The 19209-nt window shown below is 40.9% G+C and overlaps 3 protein-coding genes across 8 annotated transcripts; 2 read left to right on the forward strand and 1 right to left on the reverse strand.

The window, feature by feature from the left end:
* Positions 1-1575: 1575 nt before the first annotated feature.
* iba57 (iron-sulfur cluster assembly factor IBA57) lies at positions 1576-4516 on the forward strand. 4 transcript variants are annotated; one of them, XM_046051858.1, is made up of 4 exons: positions 1617-1689; positions 1855-2104; positions 3456-3805; positions 3947-4516. In XM_046051858.1, the coding sequence occupies exons 2-4, from the start codon at positions 2013-2015 to the stop codon at positions 4327-4329; spliced, it is 825 nt and encodes a 274-aa protein (XP_045907814.1). In that variant the 5' UTR covers positions 1617-1689; positions 1855-2012; the 3' UTR covers positions 4330-4516. The 4 variants fall into 4 exon arrangements, with proteins under 4 accessions (XP_045907813.1, XP_045907812.1, XP_045907811.1 ...); XM_046051857.1 differs by lacking the exon at positions 1855-2104 and having other exon boundaries at positions 1576-1689; XM_046051856.1 differs by having other exon boundaries at positions 1599-2104; positions 3456-3766.
* Positions 4517-5791: 1275 nt separating this feature from the next.
* On the reverse strand, positions 5792-8396 carry jmjd4 (jumonji domain containing 4). The gene is made up of 6 exons (XM_046052437.1): positions 7692-8396; positions 7417-7582; positions 7192-7317; positions 6765-7032; positions 6489-6635; positions 5792-6318 (listed from the first exon to the last, which is right to left on the reverse strand). The coding sequence occupies exons 1-6, from the start codon at positions 7942-7944 to the stop codon at positions 5983-5985; spliced, it is 1296 nt and encodes a 431-aa protein (XP_045908393.1). The 5' UTR covers positions 7945-8396; the 3' UTR covers positions 5792-5982.
* On the forward strand, positions 7854-14683 carry snap47 (synaptosome associated protein 47). Of its 3 annotated transcripts, none has more exons than XM_046052440.1 (5): positions 7854-8031; positions 8843-9364; positions 9450-9961; positions 10274-10398; positions 12906-14683. In XM_046052440.1, exons 2-5 carry the CDS (start codon positions 8868-8870, stop codon positions 13050-13052), a joined length of 1281 nt encoding a protein of 426 aa, XP_045908396.1. In that variant the 5' UTR covers positions 7854-8031; positions 8843-8867; the 3' UTR covers positions 13053-14683. The 3 variants fall into 3 exon arrangements, with proteins under 3 accessions (XP_045908396.1, XP_045908397.1, XP_045908395.1); XM_046052441.1 differs by lacking the exon at positions 7854-8031 and adding an exon at positions 8161-8726 and having other exon boundaries at positions 10270-10398; positions 12906-13042; XM_046052439.1 differs by lacking the exon at positions 7854-8031 and adding an exon at positions 8173-8726.
* The last annotated feature ends 4526 nt before the right edge of the window (positions 14684-19209 follow it).

Genomic DNA, 19209 nt, shown 5'->3' on the forward strand with positions numbered 1-19209 from the left:
AAGCACCTCTGTGACGCATTATCTAAAGATATAGTTTCCCTTGATGGCATCGCCCTGGCCTCCAGCACCACTGTGAGGAATCTTGGAGTTATCTTTGATCAGGACATGTCATTTAAGTCTCACATTAAGCAAATTTCAAGGATTGCCTTTTTTCACCTACGTAATATTGCGAAAATCAGGAAGATCCTGTCTAAAAATGATGCAGAAAAACTAGTCCATGCATTTGTTACTTCTAGGCTGGATTACTGCAATTCCTTATTATCAGGCTGCTCGAAAAAGTCCATTAAGACTCTTGAGCTGATCCAGAATGCTGCAGCACGTGTTCTGACAGGAACCAGGAAAAGAGATCATATTTCTCCTGTTTTAGCTTCTCTGCATTGGCTTCCAGTAAAATCCAGAATAGAATTTAAAATCATTCTTCTTACCTACAAAGCTCTTAATGGTCAGGCACCATCTTACCTTAAAGAGCTCATAGTAACTTACTACCCCACCAGAGCACTGCGCTCCCAGAATGCAGGGTTACTTGTGGTTCCTAGAGTCTCCAAAAGTAGACTAGGAGCCAGAGCGTTCAGCTATCAAGCTCCTCTCCTGTGGAACCAGGTTCCAGTTTGGGTTCAGGAGGCAGACACCATCTCCACATTTAAGAGTAGGCTTAAGACTTTCCTCTTTGATAAAGCTTATAGTTAGGGCTGGCTCAGGTGAGTCCTGAACCATCCCTTAGTTATGCTGCTATAGGCCTAGACTGCCGGGGGATTTCCTATGATGCACTGAGGTGCTCTCTTCTCTACTTTCTCTCCCTCTCTACACAACCTCATCCCATTATTGCATGTTACTAACTCAACTTCTCCCCTTTCCGGTAGTCTTGTGCTTTCTCGTCCCTCTCCTCTCTCCTCCTATCACTTCCTGCAGGTTTTTCTGGCTCTGGAGCTGTGGAGTCTGGATCTGTGGTTGCGAGTCACCTGCTGCCCCCGTGTTCCTGCTCGACACCCTCTGCTGCAACGACTATTGTTGCTGGTCCTATTGTTATTATTGTTATTATAATCATTAACATTACAATTGTTATCATTAACACTACTATAAATATCTGTACCATTATTCATTTAGTCTATAGCAACATTACCTTTACTGTCTGTACCTCTGTGTGTATATTGTGTAGGCTGCCTCCCTCCCCTCTCTCTCTCTGTCTCTCTCTCTCTCTCCCCCCTTCACCCCCAACCGGTCGAGGCAGATGGCCGCCCACCCTGAGCCATGGTTCTGCTTGAGGTTTCTGCCTCTTAAAAGGATGTTTTTCCTTGCCTCTGTCGCCTAGTGCTTGCTCTTGGTGGAAATTGTTGGGCTTCTGTAAATAACATCACAGAGTACGGTCTAGACCTGCTCTTTTATGAGCAGGATAAGCAGGATGAGCAGGATGAGATAACTGTTGTTGTGATTTGGCGCTATATAAATAAAATTGAATTGAATTGAATTAAAAACGACAGGAGTTAGTTCTAACTTTATGGCCACAGGTGAAGTAACAGGTATTTCTAAGTGGAAGAAGTTGCTGTCAACGTAACTGCGAGCAGCAGGAGATAAACACGTGGTTCCAATATTTTCGAGCAATGCATGGTGGGATTTCAAAATGGCGCTCTGGCTGCGGGAGTCAAGTGCGATGTCCTGTGTTATGTAGCCATCCACTGTCGTTAGCAGGCGGTAAAGTCTCTTAATTTTGACACCTTTTGACTCTTATGACAATATCCATTATGGGGGGTTTGTGTTTCGCGAGAGGAGCGTTCAAGTCCGCCGGCTGTCTTGGTTTTTACGCCAGAAAATACACCGGTCGGTATTTGTGCGTAACGCTTCCCTCCGGTGTTTCAGCTCCAGCGGGGATCCGTGTCAAGAAGTACAGCCAGGAGGCGGGTAACGGTAGAGATGTCCCTGGACAGTTTATATGCTATCACCTCCCTCACAGGACCTTACTGAAAATTCAGGGACAAGACACAAGCCCGTTTCTTCAGGGGATTATAACCAATGACATGGGGCTGCTGGAGGAGCCTGGACACACAGCCATGTACTCACATATGCTAAATGTACAAGGAAGAACACTGTATGACATCATGTTGTACAGGTACAGTACATTTCATCGTACCGTTTAAACACTTGTACGTGTTTTCAGTAAACACCAGGTTGAGGGTGTGGCTACTTTACTTATCTTGTAAGGCAGTTGCTTGTGCGTTAGCCTAATGGCAGATTTTAGGGCTGTATCTGTGTGTACAGTCTGGCTCCCTAACAGTAAGAAGAAAAACTCATTCAAAAAGTCACTTTCAACAGAGCCAAATTAAAAGGCAATCCACCTTTGAGGTCAGTGAAATGAAAAAGAGGTTTTCACTTTGCCAGCTAATGTGCTGAGACAGTTATGCCTTAATTTTTCAAACGTGTCCTCAGTTGTGACACCATGTTGCAATCCTACATGAAGCAGCCATGAGAGGACATGGAATAGCCTTCCCCAAATAAAGGAACTGAGATGCTGTCATAACGCTATTCCAATACACTTTGAAACCGTTATCTTTTTTGTATTGCTAGAACAGCTATTTGGGGTTCAAATCAGAATCAGAAATACTTTTATATAGCATACAACTAACATACCCAGCCGTTGTGGGAGGTGTATCTTTTATTTGCAGGAAAACTGGTCAAATGTAGACATATTTGCAGCTTAATACAGAGATGATTTTATATCTGTGATAGGAGGAAAAAAGAGACCATAAGCACATATGTAATTCAGTGAAACCTCTATTTTGATGGATAGATAGCAGTACACCTAGCGCATGAAATATTTTACCCCAGCCTGTCAAAAAATGCTCGATTACAAATTTTGCTTGCTGGTAAAGTTTGCTCACACATCTTTTATGTGTTTTGACACAGGCATAACAGTGCAACATTTTCAGCAGATACTAATTTATCGTAGCTGGTCATTTCATTCTAGTATACAGCTGAATGCCAAATGTCCACTCTGTCTGGTATGCTAGACCTCTAATCCAGCTAGATTCATTTATCTATCTAGAAGCATTTTGATAGGTTTGGTAAATCTGTGTACAGGCTGTGTTTGATCAACATCTCCTCAGCCTGTTGGTACTGTTGCACAGGATATTTTACACCTTTTATCAGTTTTATTATTACATGGACTTTGGTGAAGTCATGTACCTCCCATCATATCTCTGCTCAAGGTCACCTAATCAGCCAAAGCTAATAAAAAAAAGAGTGACAGATTATGCCACTTGCAATGTCTTTTGGTGCTAATCACAAGTTTCTTTTTATAACAATTATTAACTGAGGTAGGCTGGGAAGATTGAGAAATGATGCTCACCATATAAGTATGTTGTTACAACATAAACAAAATAATGCCTAGAATTGTCTGATTGTATAGTTTTTATGGTTAATTTTCTTTTTTAAAATTCTAAACTTGCTGTATTTTCTTTCAGTCTGAAAGAAGCTGATGCAGGACTCGGCGTTTTCCTGGAGTGTGACAGCATGATTAGGGACTCAATCTTGAGACATTTGAAGGTGTACAAGATCCGCAGAAAGGTTAAGATAAACCCCTGTCCAGAGCTGTCTGTATGGGCAGTGCTCCCCAAGCACAAGAACGCAGATCAAGAGGCCAGTAAACCAGAGCTCTCCTCCCAAGACAAAGCCCTGGTATGGGAGACTGATCCTCGAACTCAAGAAATGGGCTGGAGATTGGTGTTGGACAATCAAGTTGACCCCTTGGACATAATTTCATCATGTCAGAAAGGTGACACAGAGGAGTATTACAGACATCGCTACGCAATAGGTAAGACCAGTTAGTATGTTAAAATACATGCAGTTTGTATTAAAAGAGAAACAGGGCAAGAAGTGAGGATTTGTATGCACACATGCTCTTGACATTGTTGAAGAAGGTTTGTTTATTTTCTCTGCTGTCATTATTGTCTAGGACTTCCTGAGGGAGTGAAGGACCTTCCCCCTGGCGTGGCACTGCCACTTGAGTCAAATCTTGTCTACATGGAGGGCATCAGCTTTAGCAAGGGCTGTTACATTGGGCAGGAGCTCACAGCCAGGACTCATCACACTGGGGTGGTTCGGAAACGTCTGATGCCAGTACGCTTGTCAGCTCCCGTCCAAGACCTCGAGGAAGGAGCTGCGCTACAGACGCAGTCGGGAAAGCCAGCTGGGAAGCACCGAGCCGGGGTTGGAGAGCTGGGTCTGAGCCTAATCCGCATGGCTCATGCCAAAGAGGTGTTGACACTCAAATCTTCTAACGGCACCACAGTGACACTTAGGGCTTCTGTGCCAGACTGGTGGCCTAAAGATGTATAATTCAACTGAAGAGTAGGATGTTTTATAGTTCCCTCAAATGTGACATACATCAGATCTGACAGACCTCTCACATAGACAGAACCACGAGAACAGAATGTTACACTGTCATTGCTTTACAACTGTCTGGCACTAATCCATATTTATGAGTATTTTTGTTTTGTTTGCAATAAAACCTACTTTAAGAGTATTTTTCCCTAAATTGTAAAGTGTTATTTACCAGAGAACTATACCGTGTAACTAGGGCAGGGCATCGACTTCAATACTTTTTAGGCACCGACCGAATTGCCTCAATACCACCAAGTATCAAAAAATGTCTTGTCTTTCGGTACCAAATTTCGAAACCTAAATGTTCTTGTTAACGTTAATGAGCCAATAAGCATGCAGTATGCTTGATTTGCCCAAATCTAAAAGTGATGGCTGTGGTCACGTAAACACTAGTTCACGCTGGTTATGCACAGACACGTGGTTTTGTGGATGTAAAAGACGTGGAGAAAATCAAAAGTGTGGCTACATTGCACCAGGCTTGATGCAACAGCGCGCGATGCAATATTTGCGACATAATATAATTGCTGCCAATAACGGCGACACGACAAACCTGGTGAAACCCTTTGACTGTGCATGGAATAAACTTAAGAACAGGAAGTTGCTCCGTCTTTGACTGCAATAAGAGAGAGCAGGTTTAGACATCGTCTCAGCGCTCTACTGCCACTGAGCTTGCTTCAGCATTCCCTCCATACGGGCAGTGTTGGGCTGTAACGTTACTAGTTTAACTACATTTCTGAGTACCTTGGTGGTAGCGTCCTTGGGCTGATGTCTGCGACTTTGCTGCAGTGGAATAAAGACTTGTGCGATTGAGTTTACTTTCAATTGTGATAGTTGTTGCCTGGCCACCTCTTCCTCTAGTGAGGAGGAAACTTTGATATGTAGTGGCAGAAACTTGTTTCCATGAGATGAGAGATTTCTCTCTCTCTCTCTTTCTCTCAGGCCTATTTCCATAAATGTTTAGGTTGCAATGTTGCCAGAGCACAAATTCACATATAAACAATAAAAAATATATAATTAATAAACACTGAAATTGCATTATAAAAACTAAAGAGACAACAAAAACACAATGTAGGCTTATGGTACACTGCAAATATGTCTTCCTTTATGACAAGCACTAGAATTTTTCAAAGGAATAATTATTAAAATAACAAACAATATTAATGATAATAGTGTGATAATTAAGTTACTTTATACAAACAACAGTGGTTCTCAGTATGTTGAGAATAAAATTGGTATCGAAAAAAGTATCGTTCAGGAACCGGTGTCGAAGTATCGTTTCGATATCGAAAATCTTTGAACGATACCCAGCCCTACGTGTAACAGATCTGTTGCAACCCTATACAACAGGATATACCAACCGGGATATGGTACTAGTTGTTGAATAAATATGCGAAATTGGGATACAAAAACTCAGTCACCTGGTGTATTTTGTTTATTAATCCATTTTTTCTTTTAGTGTAAAAACAAATTCCAAACATTGTCAAGCAACATTTGATATTGCAATTCATCTGAAACGAACACATTTATCATCCGCGCTGTACGCATTGGCACATTTCATTCAAGCTATTTCCAGGCGATCATTACATTGATGGGATGCCACTGAACATTTCATTCCTGATAAAGGAGATGCTGCCCCCTTGTGGACTGTATAGTGTCCCGAATTTGCTCTAACATGGTTTCTGGCTGCAAATTCAAAGTTGAGTGATCGAGCCGCTTAAAGTCTTCATTGCAGAGAAGGCATTCAATTACGTGAGCCACTCTTTGCAGGTCAAAGGCAGCATGGTAAGGTCCAAGTGTGGTGAGGGTCTCTGAGAGATGGCGCGGGTAATCGGAGGAATCCCCGGAGGAACAAGCATTCAAGAAAGCCATTCGGTTGTCAGCAATGATTTTCAGAAATGAGGCAAACTCCCCATAGTTGATGCCAGAGCAGGCCTTCATGATGACCTGAAAAGTAACAAACTATGATTTTACTTATGATATTACAACCATTCACGGTAGCACCATGTTTCCAGAAAGTATACAGGCTAAATGTTGGAAGATACTCAGTCATCCAGGTCATAGTTATCCAAAGTGAACATGGGCATACAGGCTAAACAGTCGTTTCCATGAAGTACCTGGCAGTGCTGATGCCACGAGTCCATCGTGTTTCTCCACTCATTTATCTCTTTTTGAACAGACGATAGCTCATTCTGAAGGAACTGCCACATGATGTCTATGTTGCAGCCATTCAACCAGTTATGATTAATAGAGATGGTGTCCTCCTGTGAGACAAAACATTGAAGAGAGAGAATCCCTATGTCACAATTGGATAACAAACCATAATGTGTAATTTGGTAGATGAATGCACTCTGGATCAGCTGCTTAGATGTTGTTGCCCTTGCATTTCTTACCAGATTATAAACTTGATGGTGCCAGCCACTGGGCACGAAAATTATTTCGCCTGCCTCTTGAATAATTTCAAGAGGCTGACAAGCTTCTTCAGAGTTTGGGAAAAGGCCTCTGTCTCGAAGTTCAGCTGATGTTACATCATATGAGAGGTTTCCATGAGTGTCTCGTAAAAACTCCTCCTGACCCGGGGGATACAAGAGCCACTTCTTCCTGCCACAGATGTTTGCGGACCAACTGTAAGAGCGGAACACATCGGCGTGGAACGGGGTCCTGGTGGCGAGAAAGTGCAAATGATAGTATGAAAAATCCAAATCTAGATTTCAAATATGTGTTGACTCACAACTATAATAATAATACAAATACAGAGACAACATTTTTACATGGCAAAAAGAAACACACTGGGTTTTGCCAACATTGTTTTTTTCACACCATGAGCCTTTGGGTCCCATGTAGACAAATCGGTAGTCATCCACTTCAAGTGTATCCCAGTATTCATTAAGCCAGTCAGAAGAAAAGAAGACTGGTGTGGTGTAAACATTATGTTCTGGAAAGTCCCTGTAGAACAATAATACAAATTTCATCACAGGGTGGTTACATATTTTGCACATTGTGCTGTATGAAAACACGTTTACTTCAATCTGTATTAATTGATACCTTGACATGTGCCAGTCTTTAAGATAGAGACATCCTTTAGGTGATGAGTGACCATTCTGGATGTATTCCTTCCAGTAGTGTATAAATTCTTTGAAAGGCATAACTTGTTTAGGGTTCGCATTGTACTCCTTTGCGTTGCAGTTTGCAACAGGAACTGGAGTCTCGTCTGTGATAAAGAACAAACAAATGAGCTTCCAGTACATGCCACAAGTCATTGCAGCAGTAACATACTGATGTGTGGTAGATAGTTACGCATTAGTAAGAGGCTTATTTACCAAACTCTTGCAGCAGTTTTTGGAAGTTAGGCTTCCCGTTCTCAGACACCCACTGTCTTCTACACTTCCAGTCCTCTGTAAACCTTCTTGAAAACATACATGGGTGATTGGGCAGCAAATATTTCTTGAAAAACTTAGAATAGCTCAGCTCCTTGTCGATGTAATCTACAAAATGTGAGGACCAAAACTGTTCATACGACTGCCTCGGTATTTTCACCAGGCTGCAGCAGTTACGGTATGCCTCCCTATCCATGACGGTAAACCGTAGACTGTATAAAACACAAAACCTTGGCTAGCCAGTTAGCAAACTTGGCTGTCACCGTTCGGACAGCAAGAAACGGTAAGGAAAAGCTAGCGTTTGATTGACTGTTGGTTTAATACTACTACATAGCGCACGTCTTTTCACCTTTGCTGGCAAATTTATACTACATTACACTAGAAAACTAGCATAACGCTAAAACCCTATTTTTTTGTAATTTAACAACAGGTCGTTGCATTTGACTCCATGTCGAAGATTGCTGGTTAACGTTATGGTTCCTGCACGTCGCACGTACCATACCGTTGCTGTGTATCTACTGTCACCACTGCCTATATTAACGTTTCAATTTATTTAATACTAATACTGCACGCTATCGTAGCTATTTCAGAAATCGCCATCCTAGCTAACAATGATTATTTCTCAAAACACCTTGTTCTGATAGCATTTTCTGATAGCTGAATTTTGAAGCCGGACAGTAAATACAGCCGTACTCTTGTGTGACGCCATTTCCGTAATAAACATCACAGATACATGACAGACGGGCAACGTAATGCTCTGCCCAATAACAGCATGTTGACGATTTATGTGGTGTGGGACTGACATAATTTTAATAAGAGGAAGTGATACACGCTAAGAAGGTTTATAACATTATAATGACGCACTCGTAACGCGGTCAGTTGGCTAGAAAGGTCGCTCCTCCACAGCTGAAGCTGCCAGTGTGAACGCCTCAGCTGAGCTCATCTGCTGCTTGGATCCCTTAATACACTCTGACGAAAGTATGTTCACTATCAGGATAGTGAGATCCCTTATGATGTAGTTGTAGGTTTAAACAGCAACAATGTGTGCATTTGTATGGTACATATGTAACATTGAAGCTTATATATCGTTCTAGGTGAATCAGTGTATCTCCTTCCAAAATGAGCCGGGACGTTCCTATCCACAGCTGGCCTGGCTCCTATTACATCAACAGTGAGAAGCGCTGGGAAAACGGCACCCTGTCCCTTACCAGGACCATGGTGCGCTTCGTCTCCAACCAGAGTAAGGAGAGTCTTGCAGGCTTCCGCCTCTCCAGGATCATGGAGATCAAGATGGAGTCGTCAAGTTTCATCTTCAGCACTCTCACAGTGCTTGAAGAGGGCAACGTAAAACACTGGTTTGGCTCCCTTAAGCCCAATCGGGTGGTGGTTTATAACGTGTTAGAGCATTTCTGGAGAGAACGCCTTTTGTCACCCAGCTCAGAGGCCCGGGGGGCCGAATGTCAACCCTCTAAAGGCAGAGAGCTGATTAACTTGGTGGCAGGGGCCCAGAGAAGACTGGAGGACACCGGCATAGTCCTCAGCCACCAAGGAGGGCAGTTTGACAATATGATGCAGGGACTGGAGAAGATCGAGTCCGATCTGGGCGTGGCTGATAAGTAATTATCGAATATTTCCTGATATAATAGAGAAACAAGTCATAAACTCATGCATTCTTTCTTATCCTTTTCTTCTCTCTTGCAGACTTTTGTCAGGGCTAGAGTCTCCCTCCTGGTGGCCTTTTGGTAAACTTCCCTGGAAGACTCAGCAGGAAGCCAAAGCTGAGGATGCTGCAAGAGCTGCCGCTGCTTCTGCAGCTGGCAGAGGCTCCAGTAGAAATAAGGTGATTGCAAGCATCCCAGCTGTAGTGACCAAAGGCAGGGACTCAGACTTAAAACCTGGATGTTTGTTGGTGCTGGTGTCCTCACTGGAGGTGCGAGATACAAACTGCCAACTCCTTCACCGCTTCGAGCGAAATGAAATCGACGAAATCAGGGTACACAGTCCTTATGAGATCACTGTTAGACAGCGGTTTATTGGGAAGCCAGATATATGCTACAGGGTCCTGTCTGCCAAGATGCCAGAGGCACTGTCATTGTTAGAGATGCAGTACAAAAAGAAGGTGGAGTTCACAAGTGAATACACTGCTTTCAAGGCATCTCCAGTTTCATCTCCACGAGGGGCATCTGACATGGAGGGGCCAAACTGGAATGAAGGTAAGACATAATATAATTAAGGGCTCCATTATTTTACTGTTTCCATGTCTAGTATACAGTTGACCACTAAGTGGCAGTAAAGGTCTGTGTTTCCACCTTTGTATATTTATAGGCGTGTAGCCACATGTAAAAACATTTCATCCACATGACTTTTGGACATGGTTATTGGTGTCTCTCCTTGACAGAAATGTGTTTTGATGAGTCACATCACCCTGATTGCCTCAGTTGCTGTACTTTGAGTTTACTGGCTGCTTTCCTCATAAACAACATATCCACTCTGCACTTTTTCACCATCTCCACCCATGGAGTCAGGTTTGCTGCAGAGGTGCCAAGAGACAGAGCTCCCGCTGGAGGTCTCAGCAGGAGATCTGTCCCAGTTGCAGGTGCATGTCCTCCAGCCATCTGTCAGTCAGGCTGAGGCCCAGGAACTCAAACAGGTGAGACCTTATATATTATAGTAAATAACCTTATGGTTTTGGTGATATGTATTTTGATAATCCCATTCCAAACCACCATTCACCATAATCATTTTTATTTTTCATCCTGTATGTTTAAAATGTTATTTTGTGAGACCACAAACCAAAGTCCATCCTGCTTCTGCGAGAGGGAAAGAAACTTGTTTTCTGGTCAGATTTACAACATCTTTCCATTCAGAACCTTGCAACTTTGAGAAATGTTACAGACATGGTCTGTGGTGGCAAGACCTACACAGTGACGCAAATCCAAACCTATGATTCATACAATTTTTTTGTGTTTGACACATTCTTCCTGGTAGCTTATAATAATATATCTAATGTAAACCTACTTTTGTTTTTGTTGCGTCATGCTTAGATTAACACCACATACAGTATGTAGAGTGATGTATGAAAGTAGACTTGATGAAGAATGAGATGGCACTAAGGCTTTACTACTTGGGGCCAAGATTATATTAAATCTTACTTGGCATAGGGGGCAGACAGAATAATTGAAACATCTCCACCACAGAAGTAACAAAACCATCATTGTAGTCACTGCTATAAAGGTAGGACGTTATCAAGGTGCAAATTACAACTGATAGTGGGTTTCTAAGGCCGATACAGATAAATAGCTGAAAGTAAAAAAAAAAAAAAGGATATATTTGCAGATATTACTTTATACTTTTTTTTAACAGAAACGCATAACATAAACAAACGTTGTAAAGGATCCTTCAAATTAGTTTTTGAAAGAATTATGACCAATATAGGTAGAGAGCAGGACAATTTAGTTAAAAAATAAACTTGCCAGTGGTCTCTGGTTGACATAATATTAAAATTTTCTAAACAGCTTATCTTTGGTGTTTCTGTACTGCCATTTAGACACCAATATACCTGTGATAAACCCAGCCAATTTATCTGCCGGGGCTTTGATTAAAGCTATTTGTTAGCTATAAAAGATATTTGGCACCAAACAGAAAAACTGCAAATTGCTTGACAAAGAGGAAAAGCAGTCGCAAGTTGAGACTAACAAGGAAGAATGAGATTAACATATACAGTATATTAGGGCTACTCATGTGTTTATTGTGTTGACTTGTCTATTGTGTTTATAAATGACGTATTGTCTACGGCTGATAAGGGTTCAAACTTCAAAGGCTGCCAATTTGGACTTAATGCTATGCTTCTGTACACACCCTACTCTTAAATATAATTCATGGCAAGATTAGACTCTACAGTGGGGCAACTTGTACAGAGGGTCACTAATGTGCTGCCCTAAGCACTTTAGCAAATATTCCCCTTTGTCCGAACATTTTTAAATGTTGTTAATAAAAGTGTTATTGTTTGAGTTTGGAAGTTTTTATTTGTTAACAGTCCAAACTGGCTCACTCATAAGAATGATGAAGCAGTTTTTTTAGATTTCATGTACTGTACCTTTACATTAATTCACAGTCCTGAAATCCCACCACTCATGCACATGACACTAAGTATTTTAGCTCATGTATTTTTCTATTAGTTCTAGCCTAAATGTTTAATTTTAGCGGTTTCTACATGACTTAACGCCCTCTAACCATCATATAAGCAGCAGCTAAAAATATTCATTTTTGTGTTTTTCTATGACACACCAAAACGCATGTGAATGTTAACTGCAAGGTGGGATTCAGTCATGTTCTCCCATTTGAAATAGTAAAGTCACAGACCTGAGTGAATACAGTTTTTCCACAGTACTATCTGTTTTTCAAACTTCTCTCTGGAACAGTTTCTGTGCTTAGTTGCAATGTCTGCATGTGTGTGTGAGAGAGAGCATGTGTAGCGTAGCATAATATTAGTTTAGAAATGATGGTTCTGGGATTTGAAGGAGTTTTTATTAGGTTTTGCTTGGCACATCATCGCATGTTAAAGTTGTTCTATCAACTATAACATGCACAGTTGTTGGACCATGGAGATACAGTCGTAGTATACCAAGTAAACCCACTGAGAGCAGAAAACAGTATTGTATGATATCAGTGATACCAGGAGATAAGCCAAGACTTGTCTTTCATATACTGCATAATATGAAATAGTATTTATAATATTATTTATAATAGTATTTATAGTATTATATAATATTATTTATAATAAGTAAGTAATATATGAGTAGCTGTTTTTGGATAATGGTGGGTTGTTGAATTGTGAAGTTCCTTTCTTATATGCAGACATTAAGCAGCTGCTATTATCTTTGTAGCCAAAATAAGAAAAAACTTTGAATCATATGAAAATTTCACTCTCATCTCTCTTCTTTCTCTGTTTCACTCGGTTTCTAACTCAATGACCCCGTATTTACACCTCCATATATGGTCCACATGCTCCACCCTGCAACTGTTCACTAATATTCTGTAGGTTTTTTTTAATTATTTAATCTTCTTTATTTGTGTCTTGCTCCTTAGTTGTCCGTGTTCACTGGGGGGCTGGTGTCCAATGCGTACACACGCTCATTTGTTTGTGTGTGTTTGCAGATGCTGATGCAGCTGAAGAACCTTGCCCTGGAGGCAGAGACAGAGTTGGAACGGCAGGATGAAGTTCTGGACGTCCTGACCAGCTCCACTGACCAAGCCACCATGCACATAGAGAAACACACCTGCCGCATGAAAAGACTGCTGTAGCGCCGAACAGTCCAGTAGACACATGCGGTCACTGTGTCCGTCCTGAGAAATGCACTTTAAGCTTCCTCTTTTTCCCCACGGGATTGGTACAGTGTGAGAACAATGGAATACAGACATAGGGACTTGCATGTACTCTAAACAGTTCATAAGATATGTGTGTGTCCATTTGGTGGAATAATCACGTGGATCCATGTGTCAGTGATTTCTAGGAAGTGCAGCAATGTTCACCAAAATTCCTGAAATTTGCACATCAGTTATTATGACTTTAAATAAGAACACATTTTTGTTAGAGACATAAAGTGTCTTGTATGTGTCTCGTTTGTTGTTAGTTTTATTACATATTACATTTGGCTTGGATGCTATTGGCTGTGTGATTTAGAAGACATTTTTTTCAATTTTCTTTGCTTTTAGGAGTTGCCATATTGAATCTATATACTTGATCACTACTTGTGGCAGATTCTGCGGAAAGAAAAGTGTGCTCTAAAAATGTAAGTCACCCGGCACTAGGTTCAGTGCCTGGTAGTGATGCTTATGACTTGGCTCAGCCTATTGAAACCCATTGGCACATGTCCGTAGTGGGAAGCCAGTGAGAGATAACATCCTTATTGGTGCACTGCTGACTCCTATTGATTGGTCCTGGCACCTCAGCTAGATTTGGGGAAATAGCATGATTCCTCATTGCATGTCACACCCTCCCAGTGAAGGTGTCATGTGAAAAAATTACCTGATGACTCCATGTGTGACAGAGCAGACACGCACCACTTTATACCTTCCCCCGGGAGACAGCAATGACAACAATTAAATTGAAGGGAAAAAAGAGCATCTATTTATTCTCTGTGCACAAGCTAATTTAAAATAAACTGCATGGTGTTTCCCATAGGTTTCATTTGCAAGACAGTAGTGAAATAACAGAATTTGATCTTGTTGATGTAGGTTGGGTGAACAGGTTTTCAATTAAAATTATATGCAAGTAATAGACTGACAGCAGATAAAGTTAATTAATATGACAGTGTTTCTGATGATGTTCTTTCTTTATAACCATTTCTGTCCTGATGACTAGTCTTTCTCAGGTCCTGTTACTTATCCTTTCTGGACACGGTTTCCCTGTGGCTTAATGTTGCATGTCTCAGTATTACTGCTTTGTATTGCTTTGTAAGTCCCATCAATGTCAATATATAGCAGAAGACTGTAAATGTGCAGCTAAGTTCTGGGACTCTTGAAAACAGATCAGAAAACACTCCATGTGTTTGTTTTAAATATTATAGATTAAATAGTCCATGTTAAGGTCCACATCTACTGTATATGTCTTGCTAAATATTGATATAATTCTGACACATGTATTGTAATTCTTTGATTTTAGTGTGGTCTGTCATCGCTGTACTCTTGCAATTAGCTTTCAGTTTAACCTGAAACATCTGTGCCATGTTTTTTAAATAATGATTTCACTGCTGTATAGAGGCTCCTTTTTGCTGAGGATATCAAATTTATCTTGACACTACTACTTAACAATTAGCTCTAAATATAAAGGGAAAAGTACACCTGCATCTTCCTTATAGCATACATATGAATAAATTACGTCTGTAATAGCAAATCATTTGCAAAAAATGTCTCAAATAAAAAATATCAAATTATCCTAGGTAAGATAAATGGTTTGATTTGGATACTTTTGTTAGTTAAAAGCTGCTATAATCAAGTTTTTATATTAGCAACAGATCAAATTATCAATATGTATGTGGAAGTATGTCAGTCTTAGTGAACCCACAGTGTGATCCAAGTCTACCTGCACGCTAATCAGTTTTTAGCTGAAGCTATTTTAATGAAAAAAGCTCTGATGAATCCACAGTATGCTATCGGCCCAGCACCAAAAGGTGAGCATAGCATTTAGCAGCTGAAAAGCCATATACTTCCCTCAGGAGGTGGGGGAGAGGCAATCAGTGAGTGATTTTTGAACTCCAAATGAATGTGGCTCAAAATCAATGCTCCAGAATGACAGATTTGGAACAGCATTTCTCATAAAATTACAGTTTATAATTGTTTTTGTCTATAGTGCACATTAACTGTATTTTAAAGAGTATATTTGTCCCCTGAACCTAAAGGCCAAGTGGTAAATCTAACTAGTGTAATATAGATTTTATCACCTTTTAACACCAGTTTGAGATGAGTGCCTTGGAAATATTTTTAAAGGCAAGCTGAAGGTTTTGAACAACCAATTGACTGAAATCAGCAGAACACTTGAGCACTTGAGTATAGTATCCTGGCATAGAATGGTCATTAAAGCCAAACAAAAAACATAATATACTGACTGGAAAGCAAATTAGGTTTAGTTGTTTGGAAGAAATTCGAGCCAGTGAAATGAGCCTTGTGAATTCTAAGCAGGCTTTATTCCTTAACAAAAAGTCAACAGGCAACTCCCCTCATACTCTGCTCCCATGTGACAAATTGCAACAGAGAATATCAAAACACGTGCAAACTAGAAACGGATGTTAATTACAGTTTCAGCCGCTGTGCATGCTGTTGTGTGGAAGTGGCTTGCTTTATACGCTCTACTATTATAACATCCTGTTGGCGCCAAGACTGTTGGCATCAGCTGACCACCTCTGTTGGACTGCTTTCACCAAAAGGGGGGACTACTTCATGTCAACAGTAGACCACATTTGATTTGGCAAGTGGTTGAGCACTCAATTATGAATCAGGAAGACGCCTTACACAAAGGGGTTTGAAAGAAGACCAACAGCCTCACTCAACAGTATGGTCCCAGTTAGCATGAACTTATCACTTCTATTAAACAATGGCCACCATGAAAGATGTGAGACTGAAAGCACATGCACATGATACCACCAAAGGGATGCCTAGTTATGACATTATGAAAAGTTCTTCCAGCCCGGTTGAAAATGTTTTCACTGTGGACTGTTTATTTTTGTTGATTTGAGTGATAAACAGCGAGATTATGGAAGTACCAAACTCCAGAAGCACACCACATGGTTATGTGAATTCCAACCCTTAAAAAAGGTTAGGGAAATAGAGAACACACTGGCGTGGTTTTGAAGCAGCCTTGCAATATGAGGAAGTGGTGGCGGTCTCGTCTGACCACAGATACATGAGACCAGGCTTTGCCTTCCTAACGGATGGTATGGAGACACAAGGGATTTTGCTGGCCTTGACTTCCAAGTCTGTTTACATGATAGTTCTGTGGCGAGCGCTCTCATTCGAGGAGCGTGTCTCCATTGATGGCCAATCAATCAACTCTAGCTGGGAAAAAGCAGCCCAAGTTTGTGGGCTACGAGGGCACATGTGGGTTGCGCTGCGCTCCAAAATATGGAGCTATGTGACTGCAGTACAAATAGACTGGAGTCATCATCCACAGGAATATGTTTTTCAATGTACATTTGTTGCATATTTATAAAATTAAAGCACTTAACTCCTATTTTTTGTTGGATTTGGCAATGTTTAAACAATGCAGCAATTATCTTTTTGGGTCACATGCTTTTATTTAGATAATGTATTTTAGCAAAGCACAGTATCTGTCATCAATTACACTCATAAATGTATGAGCTGATGTTGAGCAGACCTAGAATATATTAACAAAACGAGAAAATGAGAAATTTCACTTCCAGACATTAGACTATGTCTTAGTCTAATGGCCTGATTTTGGACTCACGTCCTGGCCGGCCTCTTCCTAGTGCAGGTGCTGCTGGGTTTCCTTTTGCTGAGGGAGTTTCTGGTTTCAGGAAATAAGGCCTGTTGGTTAATGTTAGAACTGGGAGAAAACGTTCCTGGAAGGAAGGTACTTGAGTCCAACCAGGGGGTGAATATGTAGTCTACAAGAGAAAGTGATATGACACTGAACATTGACATCATCTCCCATGTATCCATCGTTGTGGTAACATATTTTTATTTCAGTCAAAGTTGAACATTACTCAACAGGCATATGTTAACCTGTGGATTTGCACTTGGCTTTATATTTTGTGAATATGAATTCTTTGCACATACATTGTTTGGATTTAAATCTTTTTTCAGTTTAGTCAAAAGATAAATGTGCTCTGCTGTTAATATGGTACTTTCCCAGATGCTGAGCTGCATGATGATATCATGTGCTCTTGCAGTTATTGTTATGTTTTCCTTGGTCTTTGAGGCGCACTTTGGTTTTCTGGCTTTTGTTTCACAAACTTTTTTTCATTTCTGTGCGACAGAGTTAACAGCTAGGCAGCCAAACCAAACTTGGCTGCGGTTTTATACAGTAGTATCAGTCTCAAATCAACTCCAGGTGAAATCCCACATTACAACCTACCTGAACCCTGCTGAAGTGCTATCCTTTCCATATGCACTGTATTACTTGCTACTTAGTATTATTACTTTAAGTGATATGTGCAACTGTCAGGAACAGCTGAGCAGAAAAACCTATTCTAATCATGTTAACAACATACTAGCCCACTGTTTAAGGTGTTTGTATCAGCCTAGTCAGAGATCTTGTCCTGTAATGATATCCCTTCACCCCAAACACCAAAACACAGGGTTAACATATTTAACTTAATTATTCTTCTGGCGATAAGGTGATTAAATATTCCCTGAAAAATATTTTAACAAAATTATTGTTAATGTGCACGCTTTGTATTCAGTAGAGGGCAGCAGTGAGTTGCTAATGGTGAGTTTCAATTAACCACAAAAAAATTTCAATTTACACATTGTGTGAGGACAGTGTTACTGTAGTTCCAAAACATGAAATAAATCTTTTTTTCTTTATTTCCTCCATTTCATTGGATTCAGAGTCAAATATTTCATCTTAGTAGCTAAAATTAATCTCTGCATTAATCTTTGCATATACATAATCACAGTAACAGTAACCAAAAACAGACATTTCTTTGCAGGTGTTTTCTTTGGGAAACCTCTTTTGAAAATGCATCCCACTCCTCTGCATAAGGTGAATAAGACCACAACAGTTCAGAGCTGAAACTTTGGCAAGTGCGAAGAGTCCTTTTAGTGATGGCTGGATTATGTATTCATTAAAACCCCATCTATACCGCTCCCCAAACAGGTTGTCAGGCCATGAGCCAGCTCACACTGCATCAGTACTTTTACAAGCGGGCCCCCCAGAAACCTTCAGCGAGTCTGTTTTTAGTGGCTCTTACTGCAAATGGAAACACTTAGCTCCCACAATAAATTACCCACCCGACTGATGCCACACTGCGTAGACCCCCAGCTAGTTGCAGACAGAATATGGATTTATATTTTAACATTAAATCCTCTTAGAATACCGAGTTATAGTGACTTTGGGTCACATGAGCTGACAAGAGGACAGGAAAAAAATGTATCGCGCGAAGGTTGTTGCACTAGTGTACAGCCTGCAGCGCCTGCGGTTTGATTAAAGTTAAGGATGTGCCCCCCCCACCCCGCCCCCCAAACTCGGTGGGGTTGACACTGGGGTTATTTCAGGATAAAAATAGACTTTCTTGGTTACTTATTTTCCCTGGAAAGTAAATAGCCATTAGAGCAGCAGGCCAGTGATCTCAAGGGCAACACAAGTGTTCAGTTTAAACTATTGTTTATACTGTAGCCGGGTTGATTAAAAGAGACAACAGGGTATAGCAAGCCCTGCTATTAAATAGAGAATCCCCAGCAAAAACAGTAATGAGGGTGCTCCTGTGATCACAGTCCAGTGGGGTCAAGTTTAGACACTGTGAAAACATACTTAAAAGCACTTAAACTTCTGTATTAAATGTTGAGGTGTGTTAAGAATAAGAACAGCCCCTAGGACCCATGCTAAGACTGCCCGTGAAATAATCCTAATTATCATTCCAGCAAACTAATGTGTTTGACCACCTAGTGATGTAATTGCAGCTGACCAAATAGATTGTTGTTGAAATATTGCCCCGCTGTTATAGCTACGTTGTGACAGCGTTATGTGTTCACTGAGGGCCGGCGCAACCATAACAAACACAGCTGAATCTGGGGTTTACATTTCAGCAGGATGACGGCGCACGCAGCGTCTGGGTGGAACTTGGGAAAAGGGGCCTGGGCCGGCAGCTTCGCCTGGCTCCCTGCCAGAATGGTAAGAACAGCCTTGACAGTGGGACCTGTGAAGTCATTGTCCAGATGCATCAGTTTATGAATGCAAATGAATGCATGAACAGCATCGGCTATGTATTTACATCAACACAGG

Source organism: Micropterus dolomieu, linkage group LG06 (assembly GCF_021292245.1).
Source record: "Micropterus dolomieu isolate WLL.071019.BEF.003 ecotype Adirondacks linkage group LG06, ASM2129224v1, whole genome shotgun sequence".
In the NCBI taxonomy this organism is placed as follows: domain Eukaryota; kingdom Metazoa; phylum Chordata; class Actinopteri; order Centrarchiformes; family Centrarchidae; genus Micropterus; species Micropterus dolomieu.